General features: G+C 37.6%; 2 protein-coding genes, 1 long non-coding RNA gene and 1 pseudogene across 3 annotated transcripts; 1 reads left to right on the forward strand and 3 right to left on the reverse strand.

Annotated features, from left to right (window-relative positions):
* The first annotated feature begins 5,550 nt into the window (after positions 1 to 5,550).
* Positions 5,551 to 6,955, forward strand: LOC148697515 (uncharacterized). The gene is made up of 2 exons (XR_015961634.1): positions 5,551 to 6,202; positions 6,513 to 6,955. It is a non-coding gene; the product is annotated as an uncharacterized LOC148697515 (long non-coding RNA).
* LOC137721831 (uncharacterized) lies at positions 6,239 to 7,628 on the reverse strand. The gene is made up of 3 exons (XM_068460855.2): positions 7,269 to 7,628; positions 7,074 to 7,194; positions 6,239 to 6,891 (listed from the first exon to the last, which is right to left on the reverse strand). The coding sequence occupies exons 1-3, from the start codon at positions 7,304 to 7,306 to the stop codon at positions 6,427 to 6,429; spliced, it is 624 nt and encodes a 207-aa protein (XP_068316956.2). The 5' UTR covers positions 7,307 to 7,628; the 3' UTR covers positions 6,239 to 6,426.
* Positions 7,629 to 16,104: 8,476 nt separating this feature from the next.
* LOC137723696 (E3 ubiquitin-protein ligase SGR9, amyloplastic) lies at positions 16,105 to 17,470 on the reverse strand. Its single transcript, XM_068462889.2, has one exon. It carries the CDS (start codon positions 17,402 to 17,404, stop codon positions 16,463 to 16,465), a length of 942 nt encoding a protein of 313 aa, XP_068318990.2. The 5' UTR covers positions 17,405 to 17,470; the 3' UTR covers positions 16,105 to 16,462.
* Positions 17,471 to 18,642: 1,172 nt separating this feature from the next.
* LOC148697516 (pentatricopeptide repeat-containing protein At2g37310-like) lies at positions 18,643 to 21,532 on the reverse strand (annotated as a pseudogene).
* Positions 21,533 to 21,583: the final 51 nt, after the last annotated feature.

Genomic DNA, 21,583 nt, shown 5'->3' on the forward strand with positions numbered 1-21,583 from the left:
TAGGTAGACTTTAATTTCTCTAATTGTTTTTTTTTAGTACATCGATATTTTTACACTAAAGAGAGGGGGAGTTCGGCTTAGTCACACAATAGGCAGCCTAATTTGGTATCGAATTCGCGATTCGAACCTAACACCTCTCACTTTCAAGTGAAGAGGAATACTACCAGACCGTAATACTCAGTGGCTTCTTGAACTATTTTTGTTTAGGCTATCATCTACAGGCTGCTATGAATACACCTATGCAAACTTGGCATTTTATAGATATGGGGGGGTATAATGGGTTAAAAAAAAAAAGCATTCCTGATTACCCACTACTCTTTGAATTCAATTCCCACCTCCCACCAAGGAATCTAATTCCTCCAAAAGGAAGAGTTGAATTCCATATTTCATGTGAGCCCCACGGATAGAGCCATCTTAAGCCCAAGGGGCTAATGGCCCACTCAATTTTTGTTTTTTTATTTATTTATGGAAAATTGTAAATATTGCATACAACAATTCTACGTGTGTTGTGCCCTATATTTAACTGATAGGGGAAGGGGGCTGACAGCATAGAGAGATAATAAAGAGAGAGATATGTGTTTGTAGGGTTGTGTAGAGAATGTTGTTATTCCCTCTACGTAGTGCCTTTATTTATAGTAATAAGAGAGATAAGAAATCCTTCTCCTCCGAGGAATACAAGTCATAATAGTAAAGAATAACTAGAATCAAATCTAATCTAGGTTTTACACAATCACACTTAAACAAGAAGTTTATAACATTCCCTATTAAGTGTGTAAATACTGAAGTAGATTCGACATCATATAGTGGTTGAGGAAGTTGACTCTTCGGCACTGATTCTAGGAACATGCTATTCTCAATAAGGTAAGAACTTGAATATGGAACTAAGTCTCACAAAAAAAAATAAACACCTATGGCTATGGTAAAAACCCGAGTAGGGACAAAACCCATAGTCTAAGGAAAATGCGTGAGTAATGCAAAGTCAAATGTAACATCTACAGGACGTCATCATGGATTTGATCAACCCAAGGTAGGTGCTTCGTCAAAACCTCGTTAGGTAGCAAAAACCCAATGGAAAAAATGCTCCTAATCGTAGGGAAAAATGGTACATTAAGATCAAGCAAGTATAGTTCATAATACTCCCCTTGAGTTTGACATAATTCCAAAGAGAACTAGCAATGTTACAACTCAGAAAGTTTACACATACCAATTCCTTGAAGAAGCTTCTGAAACATCACATTCGGTAGTGATTTGGTGAAGAGGTCGGCCAGATTGTCTTGTGAACGGATTTGCATGACTTTAATCTTCTGATGCTCTTGTTATAGATGTGAGAAGAAGAACTTCGGCGCAATGTGCTTGGTGTTGTCTCATTTGATGCAAACCTTCTTGAATTATTTGATGCCTGCTGCGTTGTCTTCATAGATTGTTGTCAGGACATCAACGACAGGCTAAAGATCGCATGAGCTTCAAATATGGCCCATAACTGTTCGTAACCAAAAACATTCCTGAGTTGCTTCATGTAAGGCGATAATTTCAGCATGGTTAGATGAAGTGGCAACTAAGGTCTGTTTATTTGACCTCTGAGAGATTGCGGTGCGTCCAACGGTAAAGACATAACCCGTTTGAAAGCGCGCCTTATGTGGATTAGATAGGTATCATGCGTCGACATAACCAACAAGGCGAGAATCGACTCGAGATAAAGGGATGCGACATCACTCGAGGATTCGTAAGGATAAAATAAGCCCAGATCTGTAATACCCTTAAGGTAATGGAAAATATCTTTAACACCAGTCCAGTGCCTGTGTAATGGTGCATTGTTGTATCTTGCCAAAAGATTAACAACGAAGGAGATGTTGGTTTTAGTGCATTGAGAAAAGTACAATAAAATGCCTATCGCACTTAGATAAAGAACTTCAGGTTCCAAAATCTCTTCATCATCCTCATTCGGACGGAAGGGATCTCGTTTTGCATCTAACGATCGAACGACAATAAGAGTACTCGAAGGCTTCACTTTATCCTCATTAAAGCGGAGTAACACCTTATGGGTGTACTTCATTTGATGTACTAAGATTCTATCCAAACGGTGCTCTATCTTGAGACTGAGACAATATCGAGTCTTTCCTAGATCTTTCATCTCAAATTTTGACTTCAGGTGTGTAGCAGTTCTCACGAGCTCTTCAGGAGTTCCAATGAGGTTCATGTCGTCGACATAAACTGCAACTATCATAAAACTAGAATGTGACTTCTTACTAAACACACAAGGGCATAGTTCATTGTTCACATCTCCCTGACTAGTCAAATACTCACTTAGACAATTATACCATATTCTTTCGAATTGTTTCAAACCGTAGAGTGAATGCTTCAGCCGAATTAAAAACATGTTTGAAGGTTTGGAAATATTTGATCCAGTCAATGTAAGTCCTTCGGGAACTTTCATATAAATTTCCGTATCAAGATCCCCATAAAGATACGCAGTTACTATGTCCATCAATTGCATACTCAGTTTTTCAAAAACTGCCAAACTGATAAGGTAGCGAAAAGTAATCACATCCATAACGGGCGAATAAGTTTCGTCATAGTCAATCCCGAGGCTTTATGAGAAGTCTTGTGCAACAAGACGATCTTTGTAACTCACAATTTCGTTATTCTCATTATGCTTCCGAATGAAAATCCATTTGTAGCCAACGAGCTTCACATATAGAGGAGTATGAGCTACAGGTCCAAACACCTTACGTTTCACAAACGAATCGATTTTGACTTGGATTGCTTGTTTCTAGTTTGACCAATTGGTTCTATGTCGATATTCATCAACGAAATGGGGGTTCAATGTCATTGCTCAACATGATATCAGTAGCTATTGCATATGTTAATGCATCGTCGAAGATCATCTAATTTCTACACCAAACATCATCCAAGCTAGCATAATGGACCGAAATCTCACCATTCTCAAAAGGTGGATTCGTCTCTTCAATGACGCTTTCGTAATCTTGAATTTCCTCATGAGTTGGATAAAATGAGTAGGCGACAATCAGATTCACGGTAGGTTTTTTAGGTGCCGATGTTGTGGCTTTCCTCTTTCGGGGGTGTGAATCTTTTAAACCAAGAGGTTTGCCATGCTTTTGTGTAAGGGTAGAGGATTGGCTAGCCGTTATTGTACGTGGATCTGCCAAAATGGCGTCTGGGGCCTGCAGGAAGGAAGTCTGTCGTACATTTGGTACATCCATCTTTGTAGGCACATTCGTTGCTGGAATATGTGATCTTGTCATTCGCGCTAGATAGGTGAAAGAATTTGGCATGCTCTGAGCTATGCTTTAGAGATCTAATATGGATTACACTTCAGTCTTAAATTAAGCAGTGCAGGGATCTAAATGAGACAAAGTGAGTCGTCCACAATAATTTGCATCATTCTTCGAGAACGTTGACATTCTTATCTCCCCCTAGTGATGAGAAAAATGTCTCATAGAAGTGACAATCCGTGAAACAAGCGGTAAACAGATTGTCTGTCAATTGTTCTAAGTAACAAATAATCGAAGGAGAATCATAGATGACATAGATTCACATCTTTCATTGAGGCCCTATTTTTGTATGCAAGGGCGGTGAAATCGGCATATAGATCGTACACTCAGGCGAACCAACATGGCTGCATGCAATATTGCATAGCCCCAAGCAGAGATAGGGAGCTTTGTATGTATGACCAACGATCGAGCAATCATTTGTAAGCTCTTAATGAATGCCTTTGCCAGGCCGTTCTGGGTGTGAACATAGGGTACTAGATGCTTAATTTCAACCCCAACCAACATGCAATAATCATCAAAAGTTTTAGATGTGAATTCTTCAGTATTATCCAATCGAATATATTTGATCAGATAATCAGGGTTGTCAGCCCTGAGCTTGATAACCTTAGCCAACAGTTTGGAGAATGCAGCATTCCTTGTGGCTAACAAGCACAGGTGTGACCAACGTGTGGAAGCATTAACCAAGACCATAAAATATCTAAATGGTCCGCATGGAGGGTGAATCAGTCTATAAATGTCCCCCACGTTTGTGCGCTTTTTTTTTTTTTAAAGGAAAATTAATGAAAAAGGTTTGAAAACTTTGAGTTTTAATGATAAGGACAAAATAAAGGGTAAAGTGAATAGTATCAGGTTTGACTTTTTAGTGTAAAAATATGGTTTTTCGTTAAAGTGAACAGTACCGTGAGTTTTTCGTTAAAACTCCCTTTTTTTTTTATTGTGCAACAGTCCCAATTGTTGGACTGAATTTATTATTTTCCGAAAAAAATAAAAAAGCTTGTACATTTATAATGTAAAATTTCAGCTACTTAGTACTACGGTCTAGTGATATTCCTCTTCACTTGTAAGTGAGAGGTCTCAGGTTCAATTCTGATCAAAGACGAATTTGAACCACATTATTGCTAGCCTATTGTGAGATTTAACTCACTACCCCACTCCTTTAGTATAAATAATACTGTTTGTTAAAAAAATAAAAAATAAAAAATAAAATTCCAATGTATTGCATTGCATGTGTGATTTCTTGATCATGTGATGGGCTGCAAGTCATTCCAAAGCACTGACTCCACGGCAAGCCACACTGAAGAGAGGATCCATGTCTGGGGTTTACCAATCCCTTTGTTCTTTTATTGCCATATTTCACATCCATGGACAAATCTTAGCACAGGGCCCAAGCTTAATTGTCAATAGAACAGTTTTGCTCTCCCAGATATCAAAAGACAAATAAAGAATGGTTGAGATTTAATTTATTCGTAAAAAATAATGTGCGAGAAAGAATCATATTGTAGCGTGAATAGAAAATGATTTCGCACTCTCTTTCTTTTTAACTGTCCTCTTATTTTTTGTGGCTATTGAATTTAATAAAAATAACACATGGAGAGAAGCGTAGAAGGAAAGAATGGGAGTGGAAATCATTTTTCACTATCTATTAAGTTTCGTTGAATGGCTTCGAAAAGTGAAAGCTTAAGATCAATGATAAGTTTTGAGTGCGAATATCGCATTTGCAAATAATTCATGAATTAATAAGTAGATATATGTGATATGAGATGAGTAAATAAGAAACGCTACGAAACAGACGTTCGCTCCAAAAAATTACTCTTTACTCCAACTTTGAGAACTTTTTGTTTTAACTTTTGACCCAAAAGAAAAAAGAAGAAAATTTTTGCTCTTTCTTGTGCAACTATATCCAAATACATGCTCTTGTGAGACCAAGCCAACAAATGTAGAGATAGTTTGGCCAAATCTCAACAAGAAAATCTTTAATATACAGGTCACAAGAATCAAGCTACCATGGCAAACCACCTCCTAAAATTCAATTCCACTCAAGAGATTGCTGCAAAATAAAGTAGAGAAAACCGAAAGAAGGATGTGGCCAAGAAGGTCAGAGCATCAATATTGCAACAAACCCCACAATTCACATGCCCTCTATGAGTGAATGTACCACATGAAACAACTTTATTACCCGCATCCACAGATATTAATCCATCCAAATACACTACACAATGCATAAAACTAGTAGGTTTTCTTCAATACACTTAAATACTTTGTGCTCCGATATTTAGAGCCGTTAGATCCAATTCAAAACGATAACAATAACTAGTACTAATTATTTCATCTACATAGTATGCCCACAAGTATTAATGATTACTATTTGCATGATTGAGATTGGTGATCAAATGGACCATATCTAATCATAATTCTTTTCTTCATTGATTTTTGAAGATTTTCTATGATATCCCTTAATAATTGTTCAGGTAATTAGGTAATAGGCAATTATAGCCTTAGTAAATAGTATTTTTCCATTTCATATATCGATGATGATAATTTTGCGATCAGCAGGCAAGCAAGAAGACGATGGTATCAGACGTGAGCAAGAATAAAATGGCACAGAAGGATTGCCTACATCTCCATGGTCGAACGTTCTATCGTCAGCATGACGTGAGATCCAACTCGGGCACAGGGTCGGACAAGGATTGCTCTAGTTACCTAGTCCGGCACACATGGGTCCACCCAATTGCCTGACTTTTGGACATGGATTGGAGATGTTTTGGACATCTTTTGGGCAACAATTGCCCATTTGCCTGGCTTTTGGGCATGGGGTGGACTTGCTCTTAGAGCATCAAGAACTTGCCTAAAATTCTCACCAACTGGCTTCAATTCAGTGCTGGTGTCACAGGTGGCAGGCATATTCAAAGGTACTAATGCAAATGTATTATGAACAACTGAAAAAATTTTGCAAATTTTATTCTAATTAGCTTAATTAAGCAGATCCCAACATGGAATGTCAAAGATTATTTCTAAACACTAGTGATTTTAATGCTCCTCTTTTAGCTGTATGCACTTCTTCTGAGCAAATAAAGATTATTAATATTTAACTTAGAGTACGTATGGTTAAAAGCCGAGTGCCAAAATATCTACCCTAAGTACAGACACTAAACCTGATAGAACTGGTCAGGTTAATTGGACTTACATACCTACTACTATCTTCAATCTCTGGATCTTCAGATTTATGAGTGGGGTTGTGGCAGAACCCTTTTGGGGAAGAACATTCTAAGCTGGAACTAGAACTGGAACCAGAAGTGCTTTGAGAAGAAGTGTTTTCTTCAGTGAAAGTACTTTCACAGCTTTGCTCAGATGTGGTGGAGTCAGCTGCATTTTGTCTTGATTCTTCTGCGATTTCTGACTCTGCAACTTTGGATTTCGCTTTATGGGTTTCTGGATGATTGGATCCTGATGAAGTAGTAGTGGATTGTGTACAAGATTTTTCACTATTTTTGGAGGAAATATTCAAAGATTCAAGCTTTTTCTTCAAATATTTGAGCTTCTTTTCTGCTTTTTCCTTCAGTTTGATCTCTTCTTTGAGCTGCTTCTGTAGTTCTACTAACTGTTGACATTTGAAACATTATAATGTGAATGAAAGACAACACATAGATATATATAACTGGTCACCTCTTTTGTGTTCCTAATATGGATATACTCAAGATTTAACTTACCAATTAGTGTAATTGAAAAGAATAACAACTATGGATGTTTACTAATCCGTAATAAAAAATTCAAAAAATTTACCTTCTTGCCAATGAGTTCTGCATCCTCTTTTGCAACCCTAGAAGCTTGCCTCTCTGCCAGCAGTCTCCCTCTGAGGCACTCCAAAGTCCTCAAACCACCATCTCCTTCCATCTTCCTGTCACTGAGACAAAACCCACATTCCCACATTGTCAATTTTGATGAGAGAAAGAGAGAGAAAGAGAGAGAGAAACCCACCTCCATGTTCCATCTTCCATGCCAGTAGTAGCTGTCATTGTTATTTTTAGGTGGAGAATACACACTTGGGCAAGAACACAGATGCTTGATTGTCAGTGTTTAGAAAACCAAGGACTGAGAGCTTTGGAGTCTCCTTTGCTCATACCAGGTGGACGATGGTACATTTGACGGAGAGACAATGGCTCTTGTACTTAAAAGTATGTTGGTAACTGTGATCATCTGCCCACAGTGTTTACATCTGTTATTTATTTCCCTCACCACCCAAGGTTTTATTTTGTAGTGTTACCTCTTGATTTTCATTATTTTGTTGTCTTGGTATTAAGCAATTGACCACTTGTGTAATGAAAGTTTCTTGGTCCTCACTCTATACATTTCAGTAGGCCATGTTTTCCCTTTATGAGTGAAGGCTCTTTCATCATTGATAAAATGCCACTTTCCCTATACTTCTAAACACAAAAAAACACTTATAGACCGATGACATGTTCACTTAACTATAACGAGAGAAGTTGAGAAGAACTGAGCACAAGATCCCGTTAGTCGTTGGTTGTTCAGGTATCAGATTACAAAAAGTAATGTGAAACTCACATGCTTTTTATCTAGTATGTTTTAAAAACCGCAAAAGAAGTCAACAAATCGAAATAAGTTTCAGAGTGGAGTGGAGCAATGGTCCTTGAGCTTTCGTCTAATTGGAACATTGGTCCCTAAACTAAAAATTGCGATATTGGTCCCTACACTTATTACAACGTATAACAATGGTCCTTCATGGTGTTATTCAAAATGACCAATGTTCCACATTGTGATAAGTCCAAGAATAAATACTCATCGACTTTTAGTTCAAGGACCATAGCTCCAATTGAGCCAAAGTCCAAGACCAATGCTTCATTTTTACTAATTCTAATATCCATGTGGAGTAATGCTAGGAAGACTAAATCTGCAAACTAAATGATGTGTCACTATTTGTCAATATTTAAGTAATAAATCAATTATCAACTTCTATGTTCTTTAGTTTCCAAGAATTTATCTACAAATTTAGTCTATCTAGTATTACTCTATCCATGTGTTAGTAACGCAAGAAAAAGTCAGAAATCAAAATAATTCAAATTCTTTATATAATTAAATCATAACCCATAGTGGTTGGAATTTTCTTTATATAGTTTGGTTTCCACCGGTATTACAGATACATGAATATATGGAGTGCATTTGAAATACATGAAATAGGAATCATAGATCTAAAATTTGAAATTTGAAATACATGGCTGTCATAGATTTAAATTTTTTTCTGCAGAGATCTGGCTGTTATGTCACGTGATCTCATCTCACTGTATTGTCTTCCTCCTCCTCCACCTTGCTCATGACTTTGTTCTCATCATCTGCCATACGTAGTTTGGAATTGGACTCTAGTTAAACATATCAAACAATACAATCGCAGGTCAATCTTTGTTAATTTCTCTCTCTCTCCAGTGAGCTTCGGAGAATGATTTAAATGGAACGAGTTTATTATTGTCAAACATTTCATTTTAATAAAATAATACCATGTATAAATTTTTACCACATAACATGAGACTCTAAGTAAACTAAAACGTCACATGCTGAAGGGCTCGTTTAATACAACTTCACGACTCATAGTCATAGCAGACCCTTGAGTATCAACACGTGTCATACAGCAACATATATATTGCAGACGTAAGTAAAGTGTACTCACATGCTATGATGGACCAGCATCTTTAATAAATATTAAATACACCCACCTCTTTTCTTAATTTTTGTTCTATCAAATTCCTAGTTTGATTTTCCAAACGTAGAAATCCTTATAAAGTTGACAACACCTTCTGCTAATTAGCATTCATAATTATCTAGATTTGATTTTTGGCAAAATGATTATTTTTGTTTTTTCATTACCAACTATGTGCTATTTGGTAGAGTTAAATTCAGAACCTATTCGAATGAAATAGAGGCTTCGGTATAAGTTAAAACTAAATGAAGTAAAGATTTACAGCGTATGTTACCGAAACAATTTCGAAAACATAAGGTGGCCAAGTAATGAATAAATTGGTATCGATTTTTGCGATTTAGGAGATTCGAACTTATGACCGTATAATACTAAATGACGCTTTAGTGTGAAAATTAAAATCATTGTTTTTCATATAAATTCATAGCAAGGGACTTGGTACTAATTAGCTTGGTTTGCACTCAAAGAAATGACTAAGCAATTCTGCAAGTATTTGATCATATTAGGAATGCAAGAGCTTTAAGCACACTCATTATCATTAGCTGGACCAGTCAAATTATTTTGAGTGGGACCTGGGTTTAGCACGGTGGATGAAAATATTCCCATAGCTAAACATCCTTTATGTCCCTTAAACTTGTTTATATTTTCAATTTTAGAGTAAGAGATCGATTTACCCCCTGAACTGGTATGAAGCTGCTAATTTCCTTCTGAATTTTAATTTTAGCCGATTACCTACTTGAACTTTTATAATTAGTCAATTTTCCGCTTGAACTTTAATTTTACTTAATTACCCCCATGAACTTTTTTAACTAGCCAATTTCCCCCTGGCGTTAGATTTTAAAAAATTTCATCCAATTTTCCATCCATCTTGATCATGGAAACAACACATGAATGCTGTATGAGGGCAAAAAGGATGAAAAATTGAATGAAAGTTTTTAAAATCTAATGCCAAGGGATAAATTGGCTATTTATAAAAGTTTAGAGTGGTAATTGGTTAAAATTAAAGTTCAAGTGGGAAATTGGCTAATTTAAAAAGTTCAAGGAAGTAATCAGCAAAAATTAAAGTTCAGGGGGAATTTGATAGCTACATACAAGTTTAGGAGGCAAATTAACAAACACTTCAAGAGTTAATGATTTAGAGAAGGATAATAGTTCATCTCAAATTAAAATGACAACTATATGCTTAGTCAAAAGCGATGTAGGATTAGATGAGGTGGCCTACACATAAGAGCTCAGTAACTACTATTATAGTGTATCAGCCTTAGGATAAAGCAATTGGAGGGAATTTAGAGTATGAGACCCCCTGATAGAAAACAAAGCACCAACAATGAAAATCTAGAGGTTCTCTAAACTATGTGCAACAACTGTTAATATGTAACCAAAAGCACACAAGTTACCAAAAGCGCACAAGGCAATGAGCAACTTTGTTAACTCTTGGTGACAAACATGAATACAATTATGTCCAGTGATTTGAAGCAACTGTAATTTCATGTTCTCATTGATGCATTTATTGAAAATGAATATAAACTCTAATGATGTTAAAGATTAATCAATATAAACAAGAAAACGAGTGACACAAACTTCCCTAAATTTTGACATGTCAATTGTTTTGAGTAATTGATGAACTTAAATTCATAATTAATTTATCTAAAGAATTAGACAAAACTGAGCTTTTGTTCTTAAATTGTAAACTAAGAGGACTCGAGTCACAACATTTGAAACTATAAAGACCGAAGTAGAACTTCACGTAATCTACGGGCACTAAAATAATTATTTGGTCTCATTTAATGATTTAAATGCACTGGCACGTGATACAAACCGGCTTTATTCAGAATTCAGCAAACGACAGGCACGTGACTTATAGGAACCGACTTTATTTTGAATTCGCACCGCGCGGGTGGCGTAAACTCGGCGCGCAGAGCAACGACAAAGTGGAGCGTCGTGGCTTTGCTGTCGCGTAAATTGTCGCCGAAATCATATGCTTCTCCTCTTCTCACTATTCTATCTCGTGAGGTAAACAAATCGGTTCATTCTTCTAGGGCTTTGATTTTTTGGGAAATTTACCAATTTCAATTTCGTTTCTGCGCTGTGGATTTTAGGGTTTTCTAGTGTTGTGCATTTCAATTGTTTCCATATGGAAGAAAGCCCCTTCGTATTTAACTTTGACCTAATTTTCACAACCTGAGTAGTGAGTTGTGTCTTCCCAGTTTCTTTTATTTTTCGTAACCAATTTATAGGTGTGGAATTTGGATTGATACATGCTTGCTTTGATTTTGGTTGGCTCAGTTCATGGTTGACTCAATTATTTTCATGCCTTCGTTCATGGTTTGCCTTAATTCATGATAGCTCAGTGCTATTTTGTTGCTCAGTTATCCTGAAAACTGGATTTAGTGTTGTCTCAGTATATTGTTTCCACAATTCATGGTTTGCTTAGGTTTAATTTGATGCCTTGATCCATAGTTGCTGCGGTCTATTTTTGTCCAAGTTCTAGTTGCCTGAGTTATCTTGATGCCTCGATCTATGGTTGCCTCGGTTATATAAATACCTCGATTACTGGTTACTTGGGTTTATTGTTGGTTGAAGTTACATTGTTGCCTCATCATGGTTACCTCGGTTGTATTGGTGCCTCATCATAGTTGCTTCGGTTATTGGTTGCCTCAGTTTATTCTTGAAAAACGTTGTTTTCTTGATTAATGGTAGCCACAGTTGACTCCTCGATTAATGGATGCCTCAGTTTATTGTGGGCTTAATACATTGTTTCCTTGGTTTATTGCTGCCTCAGTTTTTTCAGTGTGTTGTTTCCTTGGTTCATGATCGCGTTGCAGTTATCTTTATGACCTAAGTCTGCTTGGGTTGTTTGGATGACCTGAATCTTATTGTCATAATTATTTTGACGCATCGTTGCCCATAGTTGACTCGATATATTTTTCCCACAGTTGGTGGCTGTCTATGATGTTTAATGCCTATTCACGGTTGTCTTGAACTCTTGGTTGTATTGATGTATGGATGTATCGATTAATGGTTGCCTCAGTATATTCTTATTGTCACCACTCATACTTCGTTCAATTATCTATCTCTCTATTCATGGTTTTTATTGATGCCTTGAATAATAGTTTCCCTTAATTTATTCCGGTCTACATTTTTCCTTCAGGTTTTTTTCTTGTATATTGTTGCTTTGATCACACGGTTGCCTCTGTTATCTCGACGCCTTAGTTCATGAATGTCTAGTTAACTTGACTTCTTTGTTCTTGGATGCTTCAATTATTTTGATGCCCAATTCATGGTTGCCTCGTGTTTTTTGCTGCCTCAATACATGGTTGCCTTACTTCATGGTTTTCTTGGTGTATTGTTGTCAAATTCTTAGTTGTGTTGTCATTTTGATTCCTTGATTAACTGATTTCTCGGTTGTTGATTATTGGTTGTCTTGTATGTTATAACAACTCATAATTGCCTCGGTTCTGAAGCCTTGATAATCGATTAGTGGTTGCCTTGGCAATGTTGGGAAATTTTTGTGGTACAGGGAAGAAATTGTTTCAACGTATCCCCTACTATTGGTATCAGTGTCTTGATAAAAAAGATATATTGGCATCGGTTCAATTTAATGAGTTATGAGATGACTAAATCCTCAATGTTTATTGTGACATTTGTTTTGCCTTCCGTGAGATTTCTTAATTTATTGTACTGCCTTTTATGTTTTCTTAGCCCTTAGTTAATCGGACAATATCTTGTTTAAAAGTATTCTAATTCAAGTGTGGGTGTGCATAATGTAACTTAGCATCCTGCACGTCGAAATCAAGATAAACTTCCCCTAAGTTCATGAGATTGTAGAAACTATTTTATACAAACTATGAAAAATGAGGATGGCCTTTTTTCCTTGTCTTGCAGTCGGAATTTTATGATTTATCTGAGGGAATATTGATAGTAGAGTAGTGATTTGGCCATCTAATTTATTTTCATGATGATGCATGTGTAGGATTTTCTAAAGATATATAGAAACCAAAAATGTGATGCTATCCTTTAAAGAAGTACGAAAGGCGAGCTAAAGATCCCACATACTAGTCTATGTTTACATGCCCATGTTTTGTGGGCTGGCTCAGACTGATTAAATTGGATTGGAACATTGGAGTCATAGCCGTTGTTTGATGAGCCTAATTGCACTTCGAACTGAGTCGGACTGGGGAAGGACACAAGTCCCAGAAAGGAGGGATTCAGGACCCATGTTGAGACAGGTTTTGAGCGAGCCTCTTCTCTTCTCTGCATCTCGCTTTTCCTCCTTTTCTCTCCACGGTTTCCCTATTTTCTCAATCCTTCAAAAACTGCGCACCCATTGTTTGAGTTATACTTTTATCTTAGTTCAAATTTCTGACTTTGGTTTTAGTCGGTTTCCATGTTTGATTCAACTTTTAAACTACTTTGGTATTTTTTTTCCCCCCCTCTGAATCTGACACTTTGGTCACTGCCGATCTCGTAAATTGTGAGCTAGGTTTCTGATTGATCGTAAGCTACTAGTCTCATCTGTTATCTGCTGGCCTAGACAGGACTCCTTTTACCTCTGTCTCCTTTGGTTTCATAAGTTCATTGTCCCTTTCCTTGGAAACTTGTGGATTGGGCAAATAAATGCAGTGGCAAAACAGTTTGTTACAGGACTTAAAACCAAATGATGTTACCCCGATGCTCTTTTTGGGGGGAATAGTTTTCCATATGCCCATCTGTGTGAACTGTTTAGTATTAATAGAAAAAGGCACTTTAAAAGCAAGAAAGTTCGGGTAAAACTATATTATTTCAACAAAGTCCGTTTCTGGAGAAACATATCCACATCTGACATCTCTGTGAGATGTATAGCATCAGTAGCAAAAACACTTTCAGAAGCGACATTTTGTGGAAACTATCATAGCAAAAGAACTCAGTATATGCTGCAGATCCAATCCAAATGACTTGGCTGCACCTGATATTGTAGCATTGTAATACACAATGTGACTAATGTAACACAGTTTATGACTTGTGTAATTGAATATTAGGGAATTGACTAGTCTAACTAGTTTTCATGATTATGAATGTGTAGGATTTGCTTAAGGTATATAAAGAGACCAGAAATGGAGTTCTATCCTTCAAAGAGGTACGAAAGAAAGGCAAGCTAATGATCCCATGTTACTGGTCCGAGATTACAAGCTCTTAAGGTAATGGAATGTTTTACGTATACCTGTTTATATTCTGCTGCAAAATTTCTCACACCCGCTCTCATGGCATTATTGATACCAATTTGTACCCGATGAGGCTTGGAATGCTATTTTTATAAAGGTACGAAAAGAAAGGCGAGCAAATGATCCCACATTACCAGTCTGAGTTTACAATCTCTTAAGGTAATGGGACGTTTTACTTATACCTGTTCATATTTACTGCTGCGATGGTTTTACCCTGCTCTCACGGCGTTTTAAGTACAATTTGCACTTGATGACGCTTAAATCTCTTATGATCTTTGTAACAGTGTTAACAAGCTATACTTCTTAGAATTCTGCAACAATCTCTGCTGCTAGAATAAGATAGCCACCCTTTTTTGTGGGCTCGTTTAATTGTGGTTGAGTCCTTGTCGAGTGAGATTTTGGACTAACTAACGCCTGGAGTTTTCTAGTAATTGCCAACCTGAAAATCCAACCCCCTTCACATTTAATGAGTTTAGGGTGATTGGGTTTTTTACTTCATTCGGTTGTTTCAGTGTGTCCAAAATGTCCATGTTGCTTAATGCTATGTTGAAAATGCATTACTCAAGCACTAAAAAGTTACTATTAAAACACTACATATGCACTACATAGACACTAAACGAGGGACGTTTCAGATAGGATCTAGAAATGTATGGCATTTAGTCACTTTCAAGTTTATAATCGAAACACACCATTAGTCTAGTGACTTTCACTTTGCGTCTGATCTTTAGTCGAACTGTTTCGTGCCAACCCTTAAAGCCCTATTTACTAATTTTGATAATATTATAGTTTAATTTGTTGGAAAATGATAATATTTAGGTTTATTTTATTCTTTGGGTATTGCGCCTAATCTATTAGAATTAGGGTTTCGTTCCCTTGTCTATTAGGGATTATAATTAGTTCTCTATATATAGGATGTTATGTTACTGAGTTAAAATAGTCTATCTCAACGTAGTCTTCTGATATGTAACTATTATGGTTATTTTATATTTTAGTTAATAAATCAATCTTCGTATTTTGTAATGTTGTTTGTTCGTTCTATGCACTTTGATTTTCAACCTGGTTTATTAACTAAAAGGTAAATAGGTTTTGTTGGAGTGTAAGACTAAGATTGATTTATTAACTGAAAAGTAAATTAGCTATGACAGCTACATGAGAAAATTACATGGCAACAGACTATTCTTAAATGAATTACATAACATTCCACGTGAACCCTCTGGGCTGCCACTTGGGTGGTCTAAGGCGGTTCGTGTATTTTATTTTATTTTTGTAGGTTAAAGGGTTTAAAGATTATTATTTTTTAAGTAAAATATCTTTAGGCTTTCTTTCTTGTAAAATCACTCGGAATACATATTTTGTTTTATGCATTCAATCAATTGTAGTACTTTATAATTTATATATTCTTCTATTTTGTATTTATGTTTTCAAACACAAGTATAAATATATATATTTAAGTATAGAGTATAAGTATTCACTTATTTATATAGATATATTTTTTAAATTTTTATACCATAAATTTAATTAAAATAATAAAAAAAATCTGGCCAGGCCCCTAAGCACTAGGCATCTGTCTAATGTCCACTAGTGCCTAGTGCTGCCTATAATCAACATCTAAGGAGATAAATACATGAGTAATGCTATAGTTACCACTTTTTTAATATTTGCGCATTTGTATTCCTTCTTTAATAGAGATTGAACTTATCAACACATGTGGATTCCATTTCTATTAGATAGGTAGTACAAATATGTTATAAAAAAATGAGGTAAAGTAGTATTTTTGTAAATATATTAATTGACGTGGCACATACACATCGTTTGCCACATCATATGTTACACCAACATGATACAAAAATGTCAACTCTAGTATTTTTCAAAAAATAAAAAATAAAAATTTAAGAGTGGAATGATGTTAATCAATTGGATCTCAGGTTGGGTCACTTTATTGAAGTGTAATATTACCTATCCGTAAAAATGGACTCGATTTCATGAAATGTGAAATCAATTACAGAAGATTGCAGATCAATTCCCCAAGTAAATTAATCGCATAAACTATCTCTCTCTCTTTCTCTGTCTCTGTCTCTCGGTGTCTTATTTATTTAGCTACATGCTAATCCACAAATGCCTATAACCTAAACCACATGCTTCCATATCACGTATTATGTGTGATCCTCTGCAATTTCATTCATCACACACAATCCCTTCACAGCCAAGAAATTTCCGACCCACTCCGATGGTGACACGTGTGCACATTGTTGACCACCATCACTCTAAGCTAATTCCTTCTCGCCTATCTTAACCAAAATCTCCCACAGCCGTTGGATCTCCCCGAACACATCTTCCGTGGGAAGCGTAAACCGGCAGCATGGACAAGTGTTCCTCTTCCTCAGCCACCGCAAAATACACATCCAATGAAACAAATGCCGGCACGGCAGCTCACACACATCTCTGTCTTCTCTCATCTCCTCTTTACATATCACGCACTCGCTCCCTCGACCGCTTACCACCACTGACGGCAGCGACACCACGACTGCTGGCGATGCCGCCACTTCTCTCCCTGCCTTCCCGCCACAGCAAAAACCCATCACGTTGACGAATCTCAAGCACCTTGTCAGCACCTCAATATAAGACACCAAAGCCGACCTGTTGTAGACCCCAATGCCGGAAACTGTTAACATGTTGTCGGAGTACAAATCGCTTAGAATTTCACGCCATTTTACAGTTGGTGCTTCGAGGGCTTGAGGGTTGTGCTGGTGTACTTCGCAGAGCAAGAGGAGGAGCAGCACGGCGTCGAGGTCTCTCTGTCTGGCCTGCCGCGGCGGTAGATTGGTGTAGGGTTGGAAGTGGAGTGTAAGGTGGTGGAGGGAGGAGAGGAGGTGGTTGGCGATGAGGAGAGTCTTGTGGGCGAGAGGGAGGCAGTTGAGGCGGTGGAGGGTGAGAGAGAAGAGGATGGGGGAGGAGAGGAGGGAGGAGAGACGGCAGCGGTGGTGGTGGGTGTGGGAGAGGATGGTGCGGGTGAGATCTGAGAGTTGGGGTGGGGTGAGGGTGGCCAGAGCAGCCATGATGGTTGCGGTTGCTCCTGTTGTTTCTTCCATCATGGGATCGTGTGCTTTGTGGACTTTCGCTTTTAACTCTTTTATGGAGCGTGGAAAAAAGTTTTGAGGAATGCCATGGGTTTTTATGTGAATTTTCGTTTGGACTAATTTGGCCATGCTGGTCTCTTGTAATGACCATTTTACCCCCTTTGATTTTTGTTCCACTCTTGTAAATACTATAGGGAAGTGATTTCGACATACATTTATTTCCTCTCTCCTAGATTGAGATAAGTAAATAATAAAAAAAAAAATAATAAAATAAGGGAACGAAAAAAAGTAAAGGTGTACAAAAAAAGAAAAAGAAACCGAAAATTGTTGTTCATAGTATATTATTGTGGCCATGACATTTGTAATGGGTCAAAATCCTACATTAATCATGTCTTTACGTTCACAAAATCATCATTAATTTTGTTAGTGTCAAGTCATAATGTGTTATATTTTTTTACATGTAAGAGAATAGAGAGAGTCAAATTCTTAACCTAGTCAGATGACAACAAATGCAATACATAAAGCTAATAAGTTGGTATAAGAGGGGTTGGTTAGCACTTTAGCGGTGGAAATGTGCATGTGGGGTATTAGATTAGATGAATTGAATCAAGTGGTTGGTTATGTAGGTTGGTTTGTCTACAAGTTGTGTGTCGAGTTCAAACCCCATTTGTCCTTGCTATATAATTATGTAAAGAAAAACAAGTAGAAGAGTAGAAAAACCGATTGGCCCATCCCATCCATGGCTCGCTCTCCTTGTCCCCTTCACTCTTAATAATGCAAATGCAAATGGTAAGATGATCGAACCTGACAGCCATGCAAATATATCATTTCGCTTCTCAAGGAATTGTGTCACCTTTTACACTTGCATTTACCGCCTACAGCTCCGGTTAATCTTCATTGGAAGTTGAGTAAATTGTTTGCTAGATCTGGTAAATTAGCCTAATGACCGTTTTGTCCCCTGTTTTCACAAGAACTTTTGGTATTATTTGGGTTTGCTTGACAACCAAAAATGCATTCTGAGTTCGTTTAGAAAAAAAACTTAAAAGCACGTTCAGACTCAGGGAAGAGCTTTAGGTGCTTTTTCGGAAAGCACCTTCAAATGGCCTAAACTACATCCCAACCAATGGGTTGGGGGTGTATATGATTCCACAAGGGGCATCCTCGTCACTACAATCAAGCCTAGTAAGAGTGAAAATCCCTTGTAGAGGAAGAGGAGACACAATGATAACCTTTGTAGGCAACCAAACCATGGTCACGATTCAGGGCCGAGGAAATGCCGGAAAAAAAAAATCATGCACATTGGATTCTTTAAAAAGAAAAGATTTGCAGCTAGCTTTGTTAGAAGTATGTAATAAAGTAGGGGCAGGTTGCTTAAAAAGTAGGGGCTATTAACTTCACTACTTGTAAATAGAAAAGTAAAAGATGAGTGTCAATACTAATCAACAAACTGAATTGGAAGTTCTTTCATGCTTTTGAGCACTTAAAAACACCTCAATTCTGTGCCACTTTGGAAGAAAGAAAAAGAAAAAAGAAGGCTTTCTTGGATCCTAAGCAAACCGATTTGATCCGGACAGTGATCTTGGCTCAACAATTAACACTCACCTCATCTAATTCATCCTGCAAAACGTACCCTTTTTCTTTCATCGACCCCAGCAATGCATCCAGTGTTTCGTAAATCTCTTCAGCTTTTTCATTCGATACATCCATTGCTGTAAAGCTTTGTAACCCATCACGTGTTTCAATCCAGCTACTGCCAGGAATCTTTCGCAGCCCAACTTCTTTCATTCACTCCCTGACCTGATCAGCTTCTTCCCGTCTCCCAGCTTGTGAATACAAATTTGCCATAATGATGTAGTTCCCTGTATTCTTGGGCTCGATTTGAAACAAGCGATCAGAGACAAACTTTCCCAACTCAACGTCACGAGAAACTGATGCCCCATTAAGGGCTGGTTTGGTATTGCTGTGCTTTGAAAAAAAGCTGTTTCTGCTGTGCTGTAAGAATAAGCAGCTGTGAAATAAAGCAGCCGAGTGTTTGGTAAACTTTTTTGTAAAAGTGCTTTTGAAAAAAAAAAGCAGGATTATAGTGTTTAGTAAACTTTTATGTAAAACAGATGTGAAAAAAAACCAGTTTTTCAAAGCTGGGTTTTGCAGCTTCTTGTTTTTGGCTTTTTTTCACCCAAAACTGTGAAAAAAAGTTGAAGCTAAATGTTTACCAAACACAAAAACAGCTTCCAACTTTTTTTGATACCAGTTTTTTTCAGAATCACCTCAGTACCAAACTAGGCCTAAGTAATGCGCCCCAAACTTTTGAACTTGGCTCAACTTGCATTTTGTGGATAAAGTCTGCAGCTTCGCTGAGTTTCCCAGCTTGGCTAAGAACACCTACCATGCAAGCATAATGCTCAACTGAGGGAAGAATGCCATATTTCGGAAACATGGCATCAAAGATCTTCCAAGCCTCATCAACCACTCCAGAATGAGAACAAGCTGTTAATACCGCTGTAAATGTCACTTGGTCTGGTTGAATCCCACTATTCAACATCTCATAAAAGAGGCTAAGAGACGTATCAGCATCTCCATGATCAAAAACATGCTGTGCCCCCGTTAAGAAACCCCGACTTTGTATAAGTATCAATAATAGCAGTTGCAACATAAATATTCCAGTCAAAATTGTTTTTAACAGCATAAGCATGTACTTCCTTCCTGACATTCAGATTTGAGAAATACGATATTGTAGGAAGAATACTTGACAATGTCATGGTAGTATTTGGTTTGCAACCACATACCTGCATTTCACAAATTAAATCCAAGGCATCTTCGTGCCGGTTATTCTGAACCAGACCTGAAATCACAGCATTCCAAGTACTTGACTTTGGCTTCTTACTATCTCTGAAAATATCCATGGTGTCAACAAACCTGTGAAACATGTACCCCGAAACTAATGAGCCATAGTGACCTCATCCTTTTCACTCATCTCATCGAATAATTCTTGAGCATAATCCAAGCTACCACATCTTGCGTATAGCCCTATAAGAGCATTACAAAGCAAAACATCCATCTCGATCTGATTCTCATTCACAAACTGATGAACTTCCATACCGAGCATAAGATCATTTGACTGTAAACATGCCTGCAAGACACTAACCACTGTCAACCCAACAGGCCTAAACTTGCCTAAGCTTAACATCTCCCTGTTCAACTCTTTACACTCCTCATAATACCCGGCCTGAGAATACCCCGCAATCATTGAATTCCACGGCATAATATCTCTTTCTGGCATCCTATCGAACAAAGCTCTCGCCAAACCAACCTCATCACATCTCGAGTAGTAAGTAAGCAAAGAATTAACAAGAAAAACATCCAAATCAAAACCATGACGCAGAACAAAACAATGTACCTCCTTAGCCAATTTTGAACCCGAAAGCAAAGCGCCCAGAGCCTTCAACACACACCTCACGGTAAAATTGTCGGGCTTCGCTTAATCCGAACACGAAGACACCATAGCCGAAAACAACTTCAGGGTGTCGCCGTGCACGTTGTTAAGGCCCAATGAGCATGGCGTTCCAAGAGAAGGCGTTTGGGTGGGGAATTTGGTCGAACACCTTGCGGGCATAGTTGAGGTTATTGGTTTTGAAGTAAAAATTGATGAGCTTTGAAGCCAGGAAGTTGGCGGGGGTGACGGAGAAGAGGACGAGGCGGGCGTGGAGCTGCTTGGCCGGACCGACCAGGCGGCGGACCGTGCAGTGCTGGATGAGGTGGCTGTAAGCTCTGCAGTCGAGGCCGTCGAGTCCATGGAGGTTTTGAAGGGCTCGTTGGACGTAGCCGTTGCTGGCGGCCGAGATTTGAATGTGGAATGGCTTTGTAAACAACATACATTTTATTAAAATCTGTTAAATTAACTAGCACTTACTTTGTTTCTAAAATCAATAGAAAGTTATGAAAGCATAGCCTTCAAACTAACGGTTACCATCACTCCCATCAGGCCATCACCTCCAAATCCAGTGCAAAACCACCAACTCTAACCTACAACTCAAGTTGTCAACGTCCAGAAGAAGGTCATTGAGGTTGTTGAAATGGTATGGATTGCTATGATGCAGCCACCACCATCTTCACCGCTTACAAAGAAGAATTTGAAGCTTTACGAGCTGAAAATCGACGAACAAGAAAATCACATGAGCAGAAACAAACTCCTTGAAACCCTATTTGAATCGTAACCCTCTTCTTTATTCGGAGGTTGCCCTCCAGATGTAATTTCAATTTTGGTTCATTTTGATTCAATATTCGTTTGATCATGAGGTTCAATATTAT

This window comes from Pyrus communis, chromosome 4 (genome assembly GCF_041283825.1).
Source record: "Pyrus communis isolate YQ-2024b chromosome 4, ASM4128382v1, whole genome shotgun sequence".
Classification (NCBI taxonomy): Eukaryota; Viridiplantae; Streptophyta; class Magnoliopsida; order Rosales; family Rosaceae; genus Pyrus; species Pyrus communis.

What these genes read in the sequence shown, in the direction of transcription:
- LOC137721831 (XM_068460855.2), bottom strand. Translation starts at nt 7,306, where the DNA reads ATGACAGCTACTACTGGCATGGAAGATGGAACATGGAG. An exon ending in ATGGAAGATGGAACATGGAG is followed by an intron (nt 7,195 to 7,268) that starts GTGGGTTTCTCT and finishes GTTTTGTCTCAG; the next exon opens with TGACAGGAAGATGGAAGGAG. An exon ending in CAGAACTCATTGGCAAGAAG is followed by an intron (nt 6,892 to 7,073) that starts GTAAATTTTTTG and finishes AAATGTCAACAG; the next exon opens with TTAGTAGAACTACAGAAGCA.
- LOC137723696 (XM_068462889.2), bottom strand. Translation starts at nt 17,404, where the DNA reads ATGGCCAAATTAGTCCAAACGAAAATTCACATAAAAACCCATGGCATT.